Below are 20,566 nucleotides of genomic sequence, written 5' to 3' on the forward strand. Positions count from 1 at the left end.
TCCCCCTGCCGCCCCCTGAGGGCCGGCCGCCTGCCCCACCCCGCCCCCGCTCGCCTCACCTGCTCGGCCCCCCGCCGCCGCCCACAGGAGGACGAGCCCCCAGCAGCAGCACATGCCGCCGCCGAGCCGGGCCATGCTGCTGCTCCCCCGCGCCTCCTCTGGGCACCGGGAGGCGGCGGGACTTTAAGAAGTTCCCTCGCTCAGGGCAGGTCTCGCCGCTGCCCCCGCCTCCTCCGGCGCCCGCCCCGGCCCCGGCGCCCCGTGCTGGGGGTGGCCCTACCGGGGTGAGGGCTGCCCCCCGCGTCGGCCGCCCTCTCCCCTCCGGGTCCGGGATACGCTCCGGGGGAGGCCGGCAACGGCGGCCGGTTTTCACACGGCGCTTCCCGCCCAAACTGTCGCGGCAGAGGCCCCGAGGCGGCTGTTGGCCACGGGGCTGCCGGCTGCCCCGCCGGCCCGGCCTGCGCACTGCCCTCCGTGCCCAGCCGCCTCGCAGCCCGGCGCGCTGGCGGTGATGGCAGAAGGCGCTGGGGAAGGTATTGAGCCAAGCTGGGCGGCAAGCCCAGGGCCCTGGCATCTTGTTGACCCTGGCGCTTGTTTGGAGCCCCCAAGGCCCCGCCAGGATGTGGGGTTCGCTCCAGGCTGAGGTCGGGCCACGCCACCAGGCCGGCCAGCCTCGTATGGCACGAGGCAGTGAGGAGGGAGCCCCGGGCTGGCACCTGCTGGGCCGCTGGACTTGCCAAGGGTGATTAACCGAAAAGGGGCGAAGGTTTATCAGGAAAGCACAAAGCACCTGCTTTACTCCGGTAAAGCAACAGGAGTTAGGTGGTGTCTTACCAAACTCTGTTTTACATCAGAGGAAGAGCAGCATTTGGCCCGGTTGAAAAGAACAACCGCTGCGCGTGACCCCAGCTGAAAAGCTGAGGGATGGTCTTTTTCTTAGGGTTTTCAGATAGGGAGAACTTCCCGTGGGGTCTTCCCCTGCCCCCGTGATTCCGATCATTTTAAGATGCTGCCCTGTCTTCTCCCCTAGTGCTGGATATTCTACCACTGTCCTAAAACAGCTGTTATTAGGACTTTATGTTTCGGTAATTGTTTAAGATAGTTCAAATTTGATACTGGTGCCTGTAATAGCCTCATATAACGAGGTCACATGCCAACCAGTTCAGGCCAAATAGCGAGACTTGGCCTCAAGCCCAGGGTAAGAGCACTATAACACTCCTGGCGGCTGCAGGGATCCTTCCATACCCATCGCTGTTTCATTCTGGGCTACTTTTCACTAAGAGATAAGAATAAAACACAGTGCTGTTACTTTTTTTTTGCCTCCCCAGTGAAAAATAACTCTTACATTTCTAATCATGAATGGATGCTCTGTTTGCTTTGGAGGAATATTTTCCAAAGGTTTTTCCAAATGAGAAATTCACCTCTGTCACATGCTGCTCTCAGTTTGACTGTGTTGGTGAAGTAAAATACAAAATTGTATTTTCCATAGAAATCCCTGTATAGGATCACACAGCAAAAAAAAAAAAAAAAAAGTATTTAAAACAAGATTCTCTGTGTTCAAGTGATGGCCAGGAATTGGAGGCACATGCAAAGTAGGGTAGAGACCACAAATACACAATGCTGAAACAGGAGGGGAATGCAGATGCATGACAAAAATGAGATGGACATAAGGGGGGAGTCTGAATGTGATCAAAGCTACAAAGCTCTTGATGTGTATTTGGAAAGATTCACTTCCACATGTCTTCCAGCCCAGGGATTCACAGAATTTTTTTTGGTGTGGGTTAAGTTCAAATGAATGGTGATGGTGCAGCCAAAATCTTTTCCACTTGGAAAACAAAATTATATCTCACACTAGGTTTTTAATATAACGTTTCACTGCTTAAAAGAAACAGGAGAGGTGAATGACTGGACCTTCAGTGACAGATTTCCAGTGGTAGAGGGCTCTTTGATCTAATATTTGATAACAAGATGCAATGGTAAGACATTGAATCTAAGACAGATTCAAACCAGAAACCAGGAGCAAATTTTTTAAGAGCAGACAAAATAGATTTTATTGTGATGTATGAGTGACAGGTACGTGCAGGGACAGAACCATGTAGAAAACAAGCCTGCCAGAAGATGGATCCATCAACTCATTGCTAAGGTAACTATTTATCTTCAAAGAATTATATGAAATTTATGATCTGAAGAATGCAGGAAAGAGAAGAGCTACTGAAAACTAAACACTGTTTAAATTAATTGTCTCAATCAGTGTCAGCAGGCATTTGCTCTAAAATAATTTGTATCTCAAAGGTGTCAAGGATGGAACCCGTAAAACTCCTCTTTAAAAATAGACTTATATCACTTGAAAGATCAGAGCAACTCTGCTTAAGATAGTAGTAGTAGTGGGCTGCTTCAGACTTGAGGAGACCAGCGCTTGTCACTGCATTACAGCTACACTTGCTGAGCGTTATCAGATTGTCGTGGTTTAACCCCAGCCAGCAAACAAACCCCACGCAGCTGCTCGCTCACCCCCTCCCGCCAGTGGGATAGGGGAGAGAATTGGGAGGGCACAAGTAGGAAAACTCCCGGGTTGAGATAAAAACAGTTTAATAATTGAAATAAAATTAAGTAGAACAGTAATAATAACAATGAGAACAACAATAAGAGAATATACAAAGCAGGCGATGCACAATGCAACCGCTCACCGACTGCTGACCGCGTGTCACGAACGGGGGGCGAGCCCCCCCCCACCCCTGGTTTTTATACTGAGCATGATGTCACGTGGTATAGAATACCCCATTGGCCAGCTGGGCCCACCACCCCAGCTGTGCTCCCCCGGTGCAAGCACCACCAGCAACAGCCAAAGCATCAATGGGCCATCAACGCTCCTCTCATACAGCACACCCCCCAAGCTACTGGGAAGAAAGTCAACTCTGTCCCAGCCAGAACCAGGACACAGATACAGCAACCAGAATAGTCCAGTGGTGCCAAGAAGCACAGCAGTCGCACCCCAGAATGCAGACATAGAGACGAAGCTTATTGATTGGCACCACGGGGCAGGGAATAGCAGACTTTATGCTTTTTTACTGTACTGGTAGTCTTTTTAATACATACCAGTTTTAGAATACCAGACATTTTTTTCTATCCTTATCCCAATGAACACTTCCTTTAGGACATAAACTGAAGAAGTAATGATATGGTATTAGTGCCTGTCCAAGTTTAAGATTGGTTACATATAACCTGCAAGCTGTGGTTGTTGGTTACATGCTGTCTCCTATTTCTGTCTATATTGTGTTCCAGGGTGTAGGAATTTGCATTCATTAGGCAAGAGTATAAGCCCTACAGCACCTCCTGATTTAATTTTTCCAGGAATCTTTGCACTTCAGATCTGTCTATTTATACCTAGTTGTTCTTTTGGGGAGTGTGTGTGTTCTTACAAAGCCAGTTTAGGTTGATAAAGAAAAAACACAGGCAACTGGCTTGCTCTTTTTTAACCTTTTTAGGTTGTTTACTTGGACAAAAATGCTGTTCAAAACCATAAAAGAATGATTTTGCACCAAGTTTTAGGGTTTGAATACTGACCGGTATTTGCCAATGGTGAAAGAAGTAGCTCTGCTTTGAAAGCCACCAATGCACAAGAGGCCTTTGCAAAAATTTCACTCACTAGTTGTTATTTCTTCATGTGAATGCTGATTTTCTTTTACATGTGTCACCTGTGCTTTGGTTGCTTTTTAAAACTGTTTATAAATGTCATGTCGTCAGTTAATGAGCAAGTCATTTCAGTAAAACCTGAGTTCTGCCTGGTTGTGAAACTTCACCCACAAGTTGAACTGAAAGTTTCTGAAGAAGTTTGTTTCCTTCATTTCTGTTGCACTTCTGGGTTGGGGACAGAAGCAGAAGTGGAGAAAAGATATGAAAGTGTCTGGTTTTGCAAGATTTCCAGTTTCATTTTGCAGGCCCAAGAGATTCAGATAAGCTTTAGATACCACACAATTTCTGGAGTAATCTCACAAGGTAAATAACAGAAGTGTTGTCTCTTGAACAAAGTCAACTTGATTAAACAAAACACGTGAGACGCAGGGGAAAACAACAGAAGAAGCAAAATGGCAACATATCCAGGCTTTACATATGGTATGTTTGATGTTATTTTCAAATATATTACAGCAAATCTTTCTTCAAATAAAAATTACAAATTAAATATAACATTTAAAAATCATGACAAATTAAGGCTTTGCTGTGAATATTTTCAGAAGTGGATTATTGAACAGGCTATCACATTTTAAAAACTAACCAAAACAAAGAAAAAAGCTATTTTTCAGACTCAAGTGCAGATATTTTCATTTACCTCAAATCAGGCTGCATGTGTCCTACTGAAGTCATCCAACAATTTCGACATTACAGTGAAGAGAGGTTTGATTTATTGATAGCAGGTCGGATGGTAGAAAGGATGCTTGAAAAGGTATAAGCCTCCAGCCTTCACATGAAGTACTCCAGAGAGTTGCTGCAGCTTTTTGAGTCATACTAGACATCCAGTTTTAAAGATACGTGGCACAATTCTCTGTGCTGGCCAGTTGCAGGTATTCCAGGGTACCTGATCGGTAGCTAGCTACCCGTGAAAGCTCCCGTGTCTTGAACCCTTCGTCTTCCCTTTTCTGAAGAATATTTGTTATCATCTCTGCTAAGTCATCTTGTAACCGCTGTTGATTCTCCCTAAAAGCGACAGGATGGAAAAAAAATTCAGTGATTCACATGTGTTTAGTGATCCCCAGATCCCCAGTGGTTTTTCAACATTTCTATTCTATGCTTATCTTCATGACATTCACACACTCCTGATAGAAAGTGTGGGCAGAACCAAATCCAAGTTCTGGATTTGGGAATAGAATTCAGGATTTATATGTGATTTTTCCAGATAGTACAGCTCCCTGTCTCTGCACAGGAGGTCTGTAGCTGTGTCATTATTGACTTCAAAAAAATTTCAGCATTATTTGCATGAAAAGGAAGAAATTAGTTAGATTAACTCCAAATCAAAATAGATTCTAGCTCTCAACACCATTACTGGTGCCAGCACTTCTGCTATTCAACTTCAGGTGGCCTTCAGTAACAGAGTTGCCACCTTTTCATAAATTTCTGCAGTGTGTCTGGCTTTTGCTGGAGTACCCCACATATGACAGTTTTAAGGGGAAATTTTATTAGTCACAGCCTATATGAGGAAGCGAAAACAAAAACATCACTGACCACATAATCCAGCTTAAGAGGTACTTTCAATAGTTGAATTCCAGAAGAATTGCCAATTTGATAATTCTGATAGTCTCAACTGATCATATTAATTCAAAAAAGGAGTTCTGAGTTTAAAAAAGAGTCATTTCCTGCTCAGCTCAGAGACAAACACTTGTACTTTATATAATCGCTTCAAGTTGTACTGAAACACTGTCAATTCAAAGCAGATGGCAGCAAATTCCCGCTTGGTAAAGAGCGACTGTACACAGGAGTTTAGAGCAGAAAGTGAGGAACTTTCCACATTTAATGAGTTTGCAAGAAATAATGTAGGACTCATATGCAAAATACACATGAAATAAATGCAACCAGTTATCCTGACTTCAATTTTGCATCGTTTCTCAAAAACAACACTTCCGCTATTACTATATTTTATTCAATACTAATGCAAAATGATAGCTCAGTTCCACGACATCAACCTCATATTTTTTTCTTGATAACTTATCTCTTATGTATTAGAAAGTAAGCTTTTGTTCAATTTTTAAAGGTTTTATGCCTGTGCAATACTACAGTAACTTTGTCCGCCTATTCTAGCAGAATACTGCTCAAAATCCTCAAGTTTCATTCCTTCTACAAATTACCCCACAAGAGCTCACCGGCATAACATGGTATTACAGAGAGCTGCACATTCAGTTGCAGTTATCCTCTCACTGTACTATCACACACAAGTGCCATTAGAACTAAAGTTTTGGGAATATTAATGTTTTTCATTTTTCTGTCGATCTCTTGCCCTTACCACATCAGCAACTTGTCCTGTAAGTCTTATTTCCCTCCAAGGAAATGAACCTGTTAAGCGCTTATATATACAAATAACCTTCGGCATAATCCCGTGTCATGAATATTTACACATGTTTATATGCACATACACAGTTAAGCCTCTAACTACTGAAGGCAAGTTGAGTAGTATAAAAAAACCACAACAAGTGCCAGGGAGGAACAGTGAAGGCTAAAGTGCAAAGACTGGGAATTTCTCTTCCCTGTTCACATATAAAGACCATCTTACACAGAAGGAGGCGTTGGGAGATTGTATTTCTTGTCCTCAGTACCGGTCAACCAGTAGGTAATCTCTGTTCCTCTGCCCTAAATATGTGTGACAAAGAAGAGAAAGCACAATTTAGGGATTAGAATGCAATTTCCTGTAGTTAATTTACTTAAATAATACTGTATTGCACGTTGCCGTGTTTGCCTTTGCTTATTTTCAGTAACTGATGCTCACAGCAAAGGATTAAAAATCAGGTGTGAGAAGAAGAATAACAAGGGAGATGCAGCTGCACACCCGCTCCCTTGTTCCATGACCTGAAACACACACCATGGGAGAGGTGAGCTGCGCTGCCTGCCATCAGCTCCCACGTACAGGCATCTGCCAAGTGTAATAGAATGAAATAAATGGATTGGTAGATAGACAGATATTGGAGCATGAGCAAATTAACAATAGATTCAGCTTCTCTTCCATCAGATTAATTCACTCCACAATTTTCTGTTACAAATGGTATGCTTCATTTATTCTCCACATCTTTATGTTGCTTTAATTTATGACTTAGGGAGCTCTTCATTGCCTGCATTGTCTTTATAGAAGTGTCTTCAACTACTAGAGACTGTGATACCGATTGATCTGTAACCCTTGTTCCCCAGCTGCTAATTAAGTTGCGGGGTACGCTCAGCTATATAATGCTTTTATACTATCCCTCTTCTCTGTGTTCATGCATGTGCATGGTAAAGGTTACCTTCAAGTACGTTTCTCCTCTCACTTCGTACTGGAATCGGCAGTCTGTTCTTTTCAGGATGTTAATAGTGGAACCACTTACATGAATCCTTAAAGCTAAAAAATAAAGACAGAATAAAAGCTCAATCTGGAAATGTACTACATAATCATATTAAGTATATGTGAAAACTGGTGCTATAGCAGAAGCTCTTCCAGTTATTATCAACACAAATTCTGAGAGTCAAATTAAATGAGAATCAATTATACCGCTGTACAAAAAATCTGACTCCGCCTACATAGCATTGCATCTAGGGGGGAATAGCTGGTACAGCCCTTGATCTGAAATACAGGTGGCTGTGGTATCTGTAGTATTTAGATGCCAAAAGGAAAAAGAATAATTGGGAGTGTCCTATACAGAGAATAGTCATGTGAAGACACTGGGCAGAAGGAAGACAAACTGGCTCTTGGCACAGTTCCCTAATGGTGAAATTGAAGACATAATTGCTTCAATTTAAAATGCACAGTCAGCGTATTTACACGCACAGCTGTAATACAATTGTAGGTCAAACTAAAATCTACCATTCATAGAGTAAAATTAAATCCAGACATATAAGTATCATATCTTCCAAAGGAACTCAGCCAGCGAACTAGCCTACGTACTCCCTGTTACCAGCACTGAAGCATGAACAAAGAGCAATTCTTCATTGCCCAGCGGGACAGTGGAACAATTGGTAATCAAAACAAATAGGGCTTCTTAATCTTTAAAACTTCTGCGAGCTTATAATAAGTTGTTCTCAGCTGAAAACAGACAGTTCAGTCACAAACTAACCAATAGCCTTTGGTCCTGCTACACTGACAGCTAAAATTAAATCCTTACGCAAGCCCGTGGATTCCATCCGCGAAGCTGTGTTCACTGTATCTCCAAACAAACAGTAACGAGGCATTTTTATTCCAACCACACCAGCCGCACATGGACCTGAAAATGGGATGCAGAGAATGAAAAAAAGGTGGATCAAGACACTGTTTGTTTGGAAGGTGTCTCACTGTTGCAGAGCAGTGCAGTACCTGCTGGAGCTCTGCGTTCCTCACCAATGACGATACTCTGTACCTTACTTCCCAGAGTAACTGGTGGTCTCCCCTTCCACTCCAGACCAAGCCTAGCTCTGTTCATCTTGCATAATCCAATAAGAGCATAAAAAGGACATGGCTGCACAGTGTTAATTGTATTTAAACACAATTTTTGTGCAGAAAAAAATACAGTTACTAACTGTCAGTTTTGGCAGCAAGAGGAAAAGAAAATAAGCTTCATTATGGAGGGGTGCATAGTGGTGCCTCAAAGGGTTTCCCAGTGCTTCAATCGCTTTCGCTGATATGTTCCTCCCCTGGCAGCTGGTGTTCAGGTGGTTGTTGAAACAAACAAAAATGAAAAGATAAAATTTCCCAAAGTACTTGGGAGCTATCTGCTTGAGCTATCTGCAGTACCCCTTTGAGAAAAATTATTTTTACGGATTAATTAAAACATGAATTCCCACATAGGCTTGTCAGAACTTTTGCCTCCAAAAGTATAAAATACAGGCCTGCATTTTGTGGCTAGACAAGCATATCTGGCCATGGCTGATCTCCACTTTGGTCAGGAAGGAGTGACCTGCGAAGGCTTATTTGATACAACTGGCTTAACCATACCAGGATGGCAGTTGCTCTTCCTAGCTACTGACTTAAGCTATGAATGAATGGGTATGGGCTATTTCACTACGGGGGAACAAACCAGTGGCTTATTTACTTCTGTTGCTCGTCCTCCAGGTACATTGTTTTCAACCTGATTCATCATGAGGAGAGCAGTTGCATATGATGTACTACCAGGTCTTCTATGGATGTCTATTCTGTTCAAAAACAAGGCAATAACATTGTCATTGTTGATCTAGCACTGCTGTGTACCAGAGTGAATTCCAATGCGAATCCAAACAGGCAGACCCGGCAGATGTCTCAGTTCAAAAGATCCCATGAAGCTGAGGATGTCCAGAGCCATCATGGAGATGTCTACTGCATGCCGGTTGCCATTCCTCTTTGGTAAACCACTCGCCACCATGTAAGCATCACCAATGGTCTCCACCTGTGGAAACAAAATTAGAACTCACTACCTGCAGACATAGCAAATTACATATTTAGTTAAAAGCAGAAAGGTTTTATCAGATCCTCTTTTTCATGATTAAACATTTCTTCCCTGGACAGCAGGATTGATTAGTTTAAGGTAGCTGACACCTTTTTGGTATATGAGTGTTTATAACTGTACCAGCATTCCAGTTAATGAATCTGTGACAGCCTAGTATAGAAAATTTGGTATAAGCGGGCACACTGAGAGCATATTGAAATGAGGTAATCTTGACCTGTTTTTCTCTCTTTTGTCTTTGCTTAGAAGGCAGATTCCCAAATCCACCACATCATCCAATTTGATTTGTGTGTCCCCTGGTTGTTAACTGAGCAAAAGTGTGGAGCTAATCACCTTGTAAACATCATGATGGTCAAGAATGTGGTCAAAGTTCTTGTAGATATCATTCAGCATATCTATCACCTCCATAGGGGTGCTGTATTTGCAGAGTGTGGTGAAGCCAACAATGTCACTGAAGTAGATAGTGACTTCTTCAAATAGCTCTGGCTCTACCAGGCCAGTCTCCTTCAAAGACTTTACTACTGGCCTGTGGAAATAGAGAAGGCAGGAAGACAGATGAGTAGTCTGTGTTTAATATTAAAGGTATTTTTTCATGCCACCCAACCGCATCATTGCTTTCTGTATAGGAAACATCAAATAGTTTGCTGAAAACTGCCACTGTAATCACATTTTAGATGCCCACAATGCCTTTCAGGGACCTCAGAGCACTTACTAATGTTAATTAATGCACTACAGCCTTACAAAATCCAAGTGTGTTAATAGCCGTGAGGAAACTGAGGCACAGCAAACTAAGCTTCTTGGCTAAGGTCAGAAATAGGGATATTGAGTCAAATTTAAAACTGAAATTCTGAAACTTCTGACATGTAGACCTACATTGTACCCACACAATAAGTAAGAACAGACATTTTTTTTGTTTCCCCAGCACAGAAGTAATTTCATCCTGATAATTACATCACCTCATCCTGATTTCAGATGAGATATCATAGTCTGATAATTTTATGGAACAAAAATTCAATGCCATGACAGTCAATATCTATTCAGAGGGACCTTCATTTTCTTGCATTTCTAAATCCAGGAAAATATCTGTCCTAGTGGAGATATTAGAAGAGAATAACTGAAAGAAACCCAGAAAATTATAGGTGTTGCACAATGCTGTGTTCCATCTACAATGAAACAATAATAGAGTGGTAGGAACAACGAAGAGTAGAAGGAAACATGGATTCCTTGTCGCACAGTCTACACAGCCAGATCATTTCAAATTTTCCCCAAAACTGGATTGAACAGACACTTTTTTTTTTTAAGATGAGTCATAAAATCAATACCCTGACTACTTAAATACCCTTGAAACTAGTAATGACATACCAGGATAGTTTTACTATTCCAAATGTATGCAATACCAAAATTACTGGTATTACCAATATTATAATATCAATAATACTTGTCCTATACCATCCTCTGAAGCATCCATCTAGCCCAGTCTGGCCAAGTATGGCCCAGCCCACCTCAGCCCCTCTGTTGCATTGCTAAACCCCCACCTAAAGTTGGACTGCACTCCTGCTCTCCAGCTGGAGATGCTCCTTCTACCTAGCAAGGTGCTGGAGCAGAACAGAGCTCTGTGATGTGGGATCACTGTAGATCTATGTGTTCCCAGGAAGGCAGTGAAAAAGAGGTTTGTGCTGGAAAGAGGGATCCTGTGCATGAAGAGAGTTTGAGGAAGATAGCAGGTCCCAGTACCATCTTGGCCTGAAACTCCACCATAGGGTGGAGACCTCAGGGACAGCTTCTTCTTTTTTCCTCCCTAGCAGGATCAGATTAGAGGGGAAGGAAATAGAAGATTAATGTTAATCCCAATCCCACTCTCCAAGAATCAGGTGATATATGTAAATAAAATCCCAGTAAAATCCTCCTGGCCAGTTACCTTGGAAGTAACATGAAATTAAGCCTGTCTGCTCTGTCTCGCTCTGCTTTGTATAGCTCTGTCCTTTCCTCCACCAGGTGCTCCAGGTTTCGGGAATACAGCTGTAGACGCCGGATCAGGGTATCCATGTAGCTTTCATTGGTCTGGCCATGGTAGTTACTGCAAATAACAGAAATATAGGAGCCAACAAGAAAGGTTAACGGAAGCCCATTGTTGAGAGAGGCAAAAAAAGAGGCAAAAAAGGAGCCATGGAAAACTTCTCCAGTGTTTGACTTCCATGTAGTTAGAATGCAAAGTGCCTCAAGTGCATCATTCTTTTTCTTGCTTGGAGGGCTTATGTACCTGAATTTAAAGTCTGTGATCCACGCTTCTCACTTGGAGCTGGTAATTCTTAAAGCACTCTTAAATCACTTAGCCCTGCTAATATTGTCAACTCCAGGTTACCTTGCGTAATCCATGAACGTTCATTTGTAAAAAGTAATTGACAAGCTCGAATCCTGAGAGGAAGCTAAAGATAGTAGGTAGAAAATTGTATATAACATTTAGATGGGGACTTCAGCTAGAAGGATTAAGACAATTTGGGGCTGCCTGTGTAGAAGACAGAACAATTCAATGGAACAATTAGCAGCCCCTGGGCTAGTTTTGCTCACAAGATCCTGCGGACTCCAGCCTAGTAACTCCTGGCAGCAGAAGTATGGTAACACGAGCCACTCATAACCCCAGTTTGTCTGGGCAGCCTGCACTCGCCAAAGCAGCCTGGAAGTAGAGGGGGCCAGGCTGACTGGAAGAGTCAGATTAGTATTGTACCCAACTGGACTTTAAAACCACTCTTACTTTAAACAAATCTTTATGTCAGGGATGCACCATCTTAGACCCCCCCATGAGGAGAACACCATGTTGCATGTGGCAAGAGGCAACCTCTTTGCTTTTGTAGGATGGAGGCTTAGGAGCTGAACCAGGACATCTTTCTGTTCAGCTGCAGTAAGATTATTCAATTGATACATTCAGTTATACATAGTGCAGTTGTCCTTCTGCCCACGTAAAGTGTAAAATGATGCGAGTATTGTTGGGGTTTGTTGATGAGGAGAGCTTTAAAAACTGGGGAGCAATTTCCCAAGAGAAGTTCCCAAGCTCACTGTTTGAACATCAAAATAATTAAATCAGACCAAACTCTATAGGAACAATGCAGCATTAGCCAGGTGAAAGGCCTGTATAACCCCACAGGGTTTATCCAGCTACGGCCCTTATTATCCCACAGCTTTATACCAACAAAACCCTGTAATTAATACTTCTGGTGAGTTACAACCCAACACTTCCAGTCAGCTTAATTTGGGACCATTCAAACTCATTTATGGCACAACCCAGCTCATCCAAACTTTCTAATCATCCTCCAAACATTTATGTGCATTCATTTCCCGAAACTTAGATGACATGAGTCACTATTCAACCCTTGACTGGAGACAGGGGGTGAATTACTTGAATGGTTTAAATCTCTAATTATCCAGCTTGCTACTTTCACAATGTACCAATCTGAGGTATAGTGATCATCTTACCCTCACTCAGCTAATACATGCATAGATGCTCATGTACACACATGTACGTATACATACACACGTGCTCGCCTACCTTTCTGCCAAAGAATAAAAGAGGATCTAAGTGAAGACACTCAGTTTTTCCACTGACTGAATCATAATCACATCAGCTTACATACTTAAAAATATGAGCTTTCCAACACATAGGAGGAGTTTGGAGCATCTTAAAAAATGGAGCCCCTGCTGCTCACCTGAATATTTTAGCCAGAGTACTCTCAATTTTCTTAAAGTCAGGCCTTTTCTCTGGATCTTCCTCCCAGCAGCTCTTCACTAGTATATACACCTTCAAACAAAAATTTAAGGAAAGTCCACCTGAGTAATGGATATAGAAGGATAATGGTGCTAAACAGCACTAGTTCATTAGGGAATTTCCAGTTACTCTTGACCGGCAACATATTAAAATGTGTGACTAACTCTTTTGAATCTATGGTTAGGACACTCATTGCAGGCATCTTAAACTTAACTCTGTGGTGACTAGTGACATGATCTTAACTTGAATTTCCAATACATAAATGAAAGGCAAGTAAATGGATCCAGTCTTGCAGCTGGTGCCAGAAACAATTATTGACATGGAGGTAAATGCTGTGGTAATTATATTTCCAATATCCTGAGTTTGGGGTTTTTCTGAAACTGGTGATTCAGCCAAAAAGAATGGGGTTCATTGCTGAATATGTGGATGTCTACAATACAGACATTTTAATCTGAGGAAGAAGCATTAGGGGCTATATAATCAGTGGAGAGAGGTATATTTGGGGTGTGATTCATTCCATCTTAAAGATACTTAAAATAGGTCAGAAAAGTGGCACCATATAAGCGTCCATTTCTTTCCAGTGAAATAATTTTCATGAGTTGTATTTCATCTCACTGGTGACTACTATAGAATACTGATCTTTCCCATGAGGTTAGGGCATTTGGCATAAAATGTGCATAGCTTTCATCCTCCCATGATCATGAGCTCTAGTTTGGCCAGGGCTTCCGCCCTTCACCCAGAAAATGGCTTAGTTAATTATTAGCTTACTTCCATCTCTCTTTCTCCCACTGTTTCCAAGGACAGGTCTGGTCGGAAAGGCTTCACTCCTTTGCCGCTCTCCACTCTGTAAAGTTTCTCTAATACAGGAAAAAGATGCGAAGTTTTAAACAAAAAAACATAAGAAGGACATTCCTTGTGGCTAGCGTCCTATGATGTTACGAGTTACTGTACAAACAGAAGCATTGAAGACAGTTCCCTCATTTTGATGTGAATTTCAACTTTGGAGCTTTTCTAAATATATGGCACAAGATCAAAACAGGCTGGCTTGAAGGCCCCTGAGAGCAAAATGAATAGGAATGTACATGAGTATTTATTGGTCACGGTAGACATGGTTATGGCATCTCCCCAAATGAATGTTAGGCATTATTAATGTGCCTCTCAGCATGAAGTATAGCTATAGTAAAAAACAATGTGAAAAGCCCATTGCAACTTGATCAAAAGTGTGGAGACATGCAACTTTCATCAGAGCAGTTCTAATCATCCTGCAGGTGCTCAGCTTCCTTAAAACTAGGCTATTAATGTACATCATTTAAAAACATTGCATTTGATAGCTCATTTGTACTCTTATTCATGAAATCCGTTCTATGAAAGTTATTTGGATTCTGAACATACCAGAATGCAGGCTGCGTTTGCACAACTCGATTTAAGCACAGTAAGTGAGAGCTAAAGCAAAAATATCTCTGTCCTTCTCCTCCAGAACTCAAGAGTTCCAGAGGGAGGGAGTTAAAAAAGAGAAGCTATTTTTACCTCTGGGGGAGAGAAACTGTAAGGGATCCATGAACAAGTGTGAAACACATTTATTAATAATGTCTGATTGTATTTTACTGAAGGAAGCATATGATGAGATGGGGAAGGTTTGTAATCGTGATGGTATGTGCAAGTCTAGAGCAGCTAGGGATGCCTAAGCATGCCCAGTGTGCATGATCACCCTAAAAAGATGCAGTAGCTTCCAGCTTTGTGGTACAGAAATTACAAGGAGCAGGAAACTTCAGTCTCCCAAATGCTATGGAGTGGAGAGACGGCTAAGAAGTCTTCTGTGGGCTAAGAGACAGAAGAATCTGTGTAAGTCTCGTGTATGTAAGAGGAATGTGTTGGATTTCCATGCTGCGCACACACCTGAGAGCGGAAGTAAGAGCAACTATTAGCAACACTGCAATTAGCTAGTGGCAGAAAGTAGGGGAATAAGGAGGCAGCTTGAATTGAGCGTTGGTATGTGACAGGATTTCACAGTCTTCAGCAGTGAATGAGGTGTTCCTGCAGAAGAGTGGAGCAACCAGCTGGCCTAACAGCTGTCTCCGAGAGAAGTCAGTGAAGAGGACTATGACCTAGTTACTTCTATACTTCAGAAATCCAGTTCTGTATGCCCATCGTCTTTGTGGGACTTCTTTTCTCTCATTAGTAGCAATATTATTGTATGTTAAGTTGATTGATACATATTTGCGGGTTGAGAAAATTGGCTCACTGAGTACCTGGAAGTTGAGTTTAATTCTCCTAAGTTGGTGGATGGAGGCTAGGTACAGGGTTTTTTAAACAACTCTTTTAAAATCTGAACACGGTCCTTGCTGCTGCCAATGAAGTCCTGGAGAAGCAGTTATATCAGTTGTCCTGAAATATCAATATCATGTCTTCTAACTTGCAGAGATAGCCTAGCCATTGAAAGACTTTCTGCAGGAGACTTAAAAACCAAATGAATCTAACATGCAACAGGGACATTTCTTTGCCCATTACCATTGGCTCCAATTTGCTATTCTTTTCCTTCTTTTTATCTTAGATATTTGTAAATTAATGGTCACCCCAAGTTTGAGCTACTCTCTTCCAAAGTTAAATGATGCCACAAACGAAATTCAAAGATGTTTGAATAAGTATGGTCCACCCTCCTGCTGCCTCATCTTGGCTAATGAATGAATCCAGACATTTAAATGAGGAGCCACTTCAGCAATATATAAGAACACTCATTCCTTTCTGTTACATGAAATTTGATGAACTGCCAAAACTAGGCTGAACACATTTACTCAAATTGCATAATCAAAAATCAAGAATAATATCAGAAGCCATTAGATCAGCAATATATATCTTAGACATCTACTAATGCTTTTAAGGAAAAAGCTTTGGGGAGAAAGCAGTCTCCTCACTGAATGGAAAACTTAAAATTTCAACTGAAGTTTACCAAGCAAATTTTTTTTTAAATTATGCTGAATCCAGATTTACCAAAGAGACTTCAGGCCCAGTAAATGTATTGCTGTCTTACTAAACATGCTGATATGTGTGACCACCTCCAGCAACAGCACCTAGAGGTGCTAAAAATTCTTTCAGCTGGATGGATTAACCTAATGCAGTCTTTCTAAAATGACAAAATGCAGTGTTAAGAAACAGGTCAAAGTTAAAACAAGGAACCAGATTGTGACTATGACAGCCAGGGTCAAACACAGAGCAATGAGGATGCCACCACATCTCAGAAGAGTCCAGAAATGCTGTGTCTGAGGCTAACTTAATAATCATTAACATAACACAGAAAGACTGTAACTGCTGAACAAACAGTTAAAAGAATGTAGTTTGCTATGGATTTGCTTTGCAAGTCAAAATGAGCACGGAAGAGCATTGCTCTTTCCCTTCTCCACCTATTTTGGCAATATTTGTAAAATCCTTGCATTCATGAGGATTGCTCCTGCCTCTTCCCAAGAAAACAGAATACAAAGACATTTATTTTCTTTACCTTATCTTAAGCATAGAGTCCTGAAGAGTTTGCTTGAAGGGGAACAGGCATTTCTAATCTCTTTTAGGTCTACGTTTATATTAAAGAGTTGGTGATGTGAAATACTGTGTTTCCCCAAATATGAGCATAGATTTGCAGTAATGTAGGATGATGAACATACCCCATAAGTTATTCTCAAATATAACTCAGGAAAAAAGCTATTAGGCTGTCCAGCTGCTGCTCTAGATGTTTTAACAAATGTGAGGCGGATCTATCAGAATGACTCAGAGATAAAGGCAATGTCTAAACTTGTTGGTAACTGTCACTAGGAAAATCCCAAACCCACACATGCTTTTATGTCAGTTCTAATATATAATAATGCCTGGATTCTGGGAACTGGGATTGACTGGGCTGTTAGCCACTCAAAAACAATGTCACAAAATGCACAAAATGGGGTTTAATGGATGCACTACAGGAGGAGATGCTTTTTCTGACAGAAGTTAAATGACTAAAGTTGATTTTGTCAGGCTTGAATAAAATCTGAATTGCCAGTTTTAAAATGCCAACTGTTCTTTTGTCATGCTGCTGAGTTTTTGTTGTTCTGTGTTGACATTGCTGATTTACGATGCCTAATATGAGTGAATTATTATATGTTGTGCACAACTCATAATAGAAAAACCTTTGTGGCCTTTAAATGTTACAGCATTGTATAATGTTAGCTTCTGTAATGCTGTGGCCAAGGTGAGGAGGGAGGAGAAAGGGCAAGAAAACTCATTGCAAACTTTATTTACACAAAGAATAAGGACACTTGCCCCCACAGTGAGACCCTTCAAACAGGCTCTTCGTTCGTCACACCGTGAAAGAAGCAGCAGTTCAAGCAGCTATCAGAGACAGTGCCTTTCACAAAACGTGGAGAATGGGACAGTTACAGCTACACCATTCCGGAAGGCTGCAATGGAGGAGAAATTTGTGGATTTACCTTTGTTGTCCCGGCAGTGTCCAGTGTAGAATGTCTCCCTGCGTAGGATGATTTCTTGGGCAATGATCCCGTAGCTGTACACGTCACCCTTCTGAGATACATCAGCATGACGGAGATGCTCAGGAGCTGTCCACAGGTCTGAAGATCCAGATGACAACAGGGGACGAAGTAAAGGGGGAAGGGAGAGAAGTAATTGAAAACGGGTGATCCTTCTCATCCATTGGCTATAGTGATATTTCCTTTTACTCTTTCCATATCAAACCCAGAGCCCACTGCACTGTTTATTTCCTACTTCAGCATTTTTCTTGAGAAGCTGACATCAATACAGCTTAGATAAACCTCTGATGTGGCAGTTTTTAATTGTCTGGGATTTGCTGACCCTACTATTTTCCACTGTAGATGCAGACCCTCACACCTCCAGAAAAGTTATGGTTACTGGCAATGAACTTGCTTTTTTTAGCTACTTTTCATGGGTTTCTTAGAAATAGCCTATGCATCTGTAAAAGACCAAGGAATGCCAGTGCTATAAAAAAAAGCTGAGCCATAAATTATTGATCTAGATGCATGGAGTTTGTTATACAAGATGTCAGATGAGAAGACTGTAATACTTCCCAGCGGCCTTGATATCATGAATCTATTGAAATAATTTTCAAGTGCTTTTGAGCCTGACATAGTATTACCTGCTCATAACCACTTTCTTTCTACAGAAATTATTAAGCTGTATTTCTAGTGCAACAAGCACCATTGTACCTCAAAAGCAGAATGCTGCCATGGTATGACAGTTTGTTATGACATGCTGGTGATGTATCATAACAGTGACCTGAACACAGTGACGCTGAAGACAGCATTACGATATCAGGCTGCAACATCCAGCCACAATGAATCTGTAGATCTCTTGTGAAGCAGTAAGTTTTCTTACTTGGCAAAGGAAAGAAATCTAGTAGCCAGAAATTTTGAGGCTGCTTGTCAAAGCATTTATCTTATGAGCAATGAAAGAAGAGAAATAAATTACAATGTAATAATAATATAAATTTAAATATGAAATGAAGAATGAATAGAGCATTTACATTCAGTGCACTTTTCTTACTCTCTTTTTATGTTCTCATTGCTACTCTTGAGCATGTTTGTGTCTCAATGTAAAAATTTTCTCTCAACCCAGATGCAACCAGTTTCTTCTCAGATCAAATACTACAGTTATGGCACAGTGCTGTGCTTATTATACCGCAAGCTCTACAATACAGATTCAGATGACATAATTTCAGATGGGTTCGTCTTTTCACTCAAGATCAAGTAAGAGGAAAAGATGAGTAGAAAGGAATGCTCTATTTTACAGAAATGCCCTATGAATAGGAGATAAATAGAAAACATAGAGAAAAGCTGTTAAAATTATTCCAGTCTGATTGAACACATATTTCTAGATTCCTACCTAAGGAATCAAAAACATTAAGGTTATCATTGCATATCATTACAGATTTTTTTAAGGATGATCAGAGTCATGAGTGTTAATGTTTAAATTAAGCATTACTGCTGAAGAGAACTGTTTGCGTGAAGGCATTGGATGCTGAAAATGTTTCTTGCATCTCAGCCACATGTGAAATCTCTGTTTCCTAAACTATAAGTTGAAAATTCATCTTTCCTTTCCTTCTCACCCTCACTGCCTAGTTTCTTTCTCTGCCTGCTAATAATTCTTTTTCATTGTGCTATTTAAGTTAAGACAGTGTTTTCAGATATCATTTGTATGATGGCTGCTACATGAAACAAAATCATATTGTATGTTTTGTATTGTGTACAAGACTAAATTAGGTCCTACTGGACCATGAATATAAGAAAATTCCACTGGGTTGGAAACCATGAAGGAGAGTCCAATTGGGTACTGGTTTTACCTTTCCTTGGAGGCAGAATTGAATTACAGCCAAAATCAGTGATCTTCACTACCATGCGATTGTCTACTACACAGTTTGTGGATTTGAGTCGACCATGGACTTCAGTTTTGCTTGAGTGCAGGTAAGACATCCCCTGTGGTTGATAATAAAAGAGGAAGAAAGCAAGACTACGTGTGAGACACTCAGCTGTTACCAGACTCAACAAGAATGTGGAGTATTAATGTAATATCTGTCCAAGTAATTAAATGGCCTTCATCAACAATGGATATGCATAAATCACAATTCCCTGCCATGGAGGGAAACAAATACTGTTTTACAGAGGAGACTTTCCAAGATGACAGGAACAATCAATGTTAAGAAATGAGGAGATGGATCATTAGAAGGATCATGTCATGGAAGACCATCCTTCCTCTTAGTTAACAAAAGTGTGACATAGCATCTTGGGCTTTGATAAGATTAGAACACAATTAAGCAATTAGGAAAATTTATTTCTTCCCACAGAAGTTTTGATTTCACTTGCGATAAATGCTTTTTTGGTAAATTTAGTACAGATTTGTTGGAATGTCACACAAAAAAAGTGCTCCCAACTACATGTTCATCCAGTGGACACCACAGGTTTGAGAGGAATTGCTCTTTATGTCTGCATCATCTTTGAAGATTACCATACACCAGAGACTTCATTCAGAAACATTGCAGCAGATCCTCTTACACAAAGCAGAGGGCTAAAGAGGGGTCAATGCAGAGAGTGTTAGATGATGCACTAAGGCTTATATAAGGCAGGGAATCAGATTAGACAATCATAAAGGTCTTTTCTGACCTGACTGATTATGGTTTTCTCTGTACTAGTCAACACATATCGGCTATCCGTGAGCTAAACTCGGAAGTGGGCACCATGAGGACTGGCCGATGCAGTTTCAGCTATATTTCCTGAGATTCAGACTCTTCACTCACAACACACACAGGCGTACAAAGGTGTGTAGTTTGCCCCTTTTTACTCAACACCTCTGAATTTATCTCCTTTAGTCTGAGACACTCCAATAGGGTGCAATACATGAGAAGGGGCCAGCGCTGAGGCATAGCAGGAAAAGAACATTAGTAAGTGGGCGTAAACTGAAGAAGGGAGTAGGTATGCTAATTTGCACCCTCTTGCTATTATTTATTCTGTTTCATCTCTCTCTTCTGAATTACTTAAGCTCACACCTACTTATAGCCTACTACTGGTTGTTTTTCTTCCTATAGTCCTCCTTTCTGTAGCTCAGTATTTGAAGCACAATCTATATTCTGTGGAAGCCAGAACAGGTACATCATACCTGTTTAGTTTCTTCTCCGAACGGTCTTCCACTTAGA

At 41.3% G+C, this 20,566-nt stretch overlaps 2 protein-coding genes across 2 annotated transcripts in view; both read right to left on the reverse strand.

Annotated features, from left to right (window-relative positions):
• Window positions 1-166, reverse strand: part of PLBD1 (phospholipase B domain containing 1) — a 41,524-nt gene extending 41,358 nt beyond the window's left edge. The window contains exon 1 of the mRNA XM_075153250.1: window positions 60-166. Within this exon, the coding sequence (XP_075009351.1) occupies window positions 60-135 (76 nt within the window). The 5' untranslated portion in view covers window positions 136-166. The remainder of the gene's footprint in view (window positions 1-59) is intronic.
• A 4,234-nt stretch (window positions 167-4,400) lies between these two features.
• GUCY2C (guanylate cyclase 2C) overlaps window positions 4,401-20,566 on the reverse strand; it is a 45,615-nt gene continuing 29,449 nt past the window's right edge. The window contains exons 17-27 of the mRNA XM_075158918.1: window positions 19,220-19,352; window positions 17,337-17,474; window positions 13,654-13,742; window positions 12,827-12,918; window positions 11,044-11,202; window positions 9,459-9,651; window positions 8,894-9,068; window positions 7,836-7,934; window positions 6,981-7,075; window positions 6,260-6,336; window positions 4,401-4,692 (exon numbers count right to left, since the gene is read on the reverse strand). Coding sequence (XP_075015019.1) covers window positions 4,518-4,692; window positions 6,260-6,336; window positions 6,981-7,075; window positions 7,836-7,934; window positions 8,894-9,068; window positions 9,459-9,651; window positions 11,044-11,202; window positions 12,827-12,918; window positions 13,654-13,742; window positions 17,337-17,474; window positions 19,220-19,352 — 1,425 coding nt within the window. The 3' untranslated portion in view covers window positions 4,401-4,517. The remainder of the gene's footprint in view (window positions 4,693-6,259; window positions 6,337-6,980; window positions 7,076-7,835; window positions 7,935-8,893; window positions 9,069-9,458; window positions 9,652-11,043; window positions 11,203-12,826; window positions 12,919-13,653; window positions 13,743-17,336; window positions 17,475-19,219; window positions 19,353-20,566) is intronic.

Source organism: Calonectris borealis, chromosome 1 (genome assembly GCF_964195595.1).
Source record: "Calonectris borealis chromosome 1, bCalBor7.hap1.2, whole genome shotgun sequence".
NCBI classification, from domain to species: domain Eukaryota; kingdom Metazoa; phylum Chordata; class Aves; order Procellariiformes; family Procellariidae; genus Calonectris; species Calonectris borealis.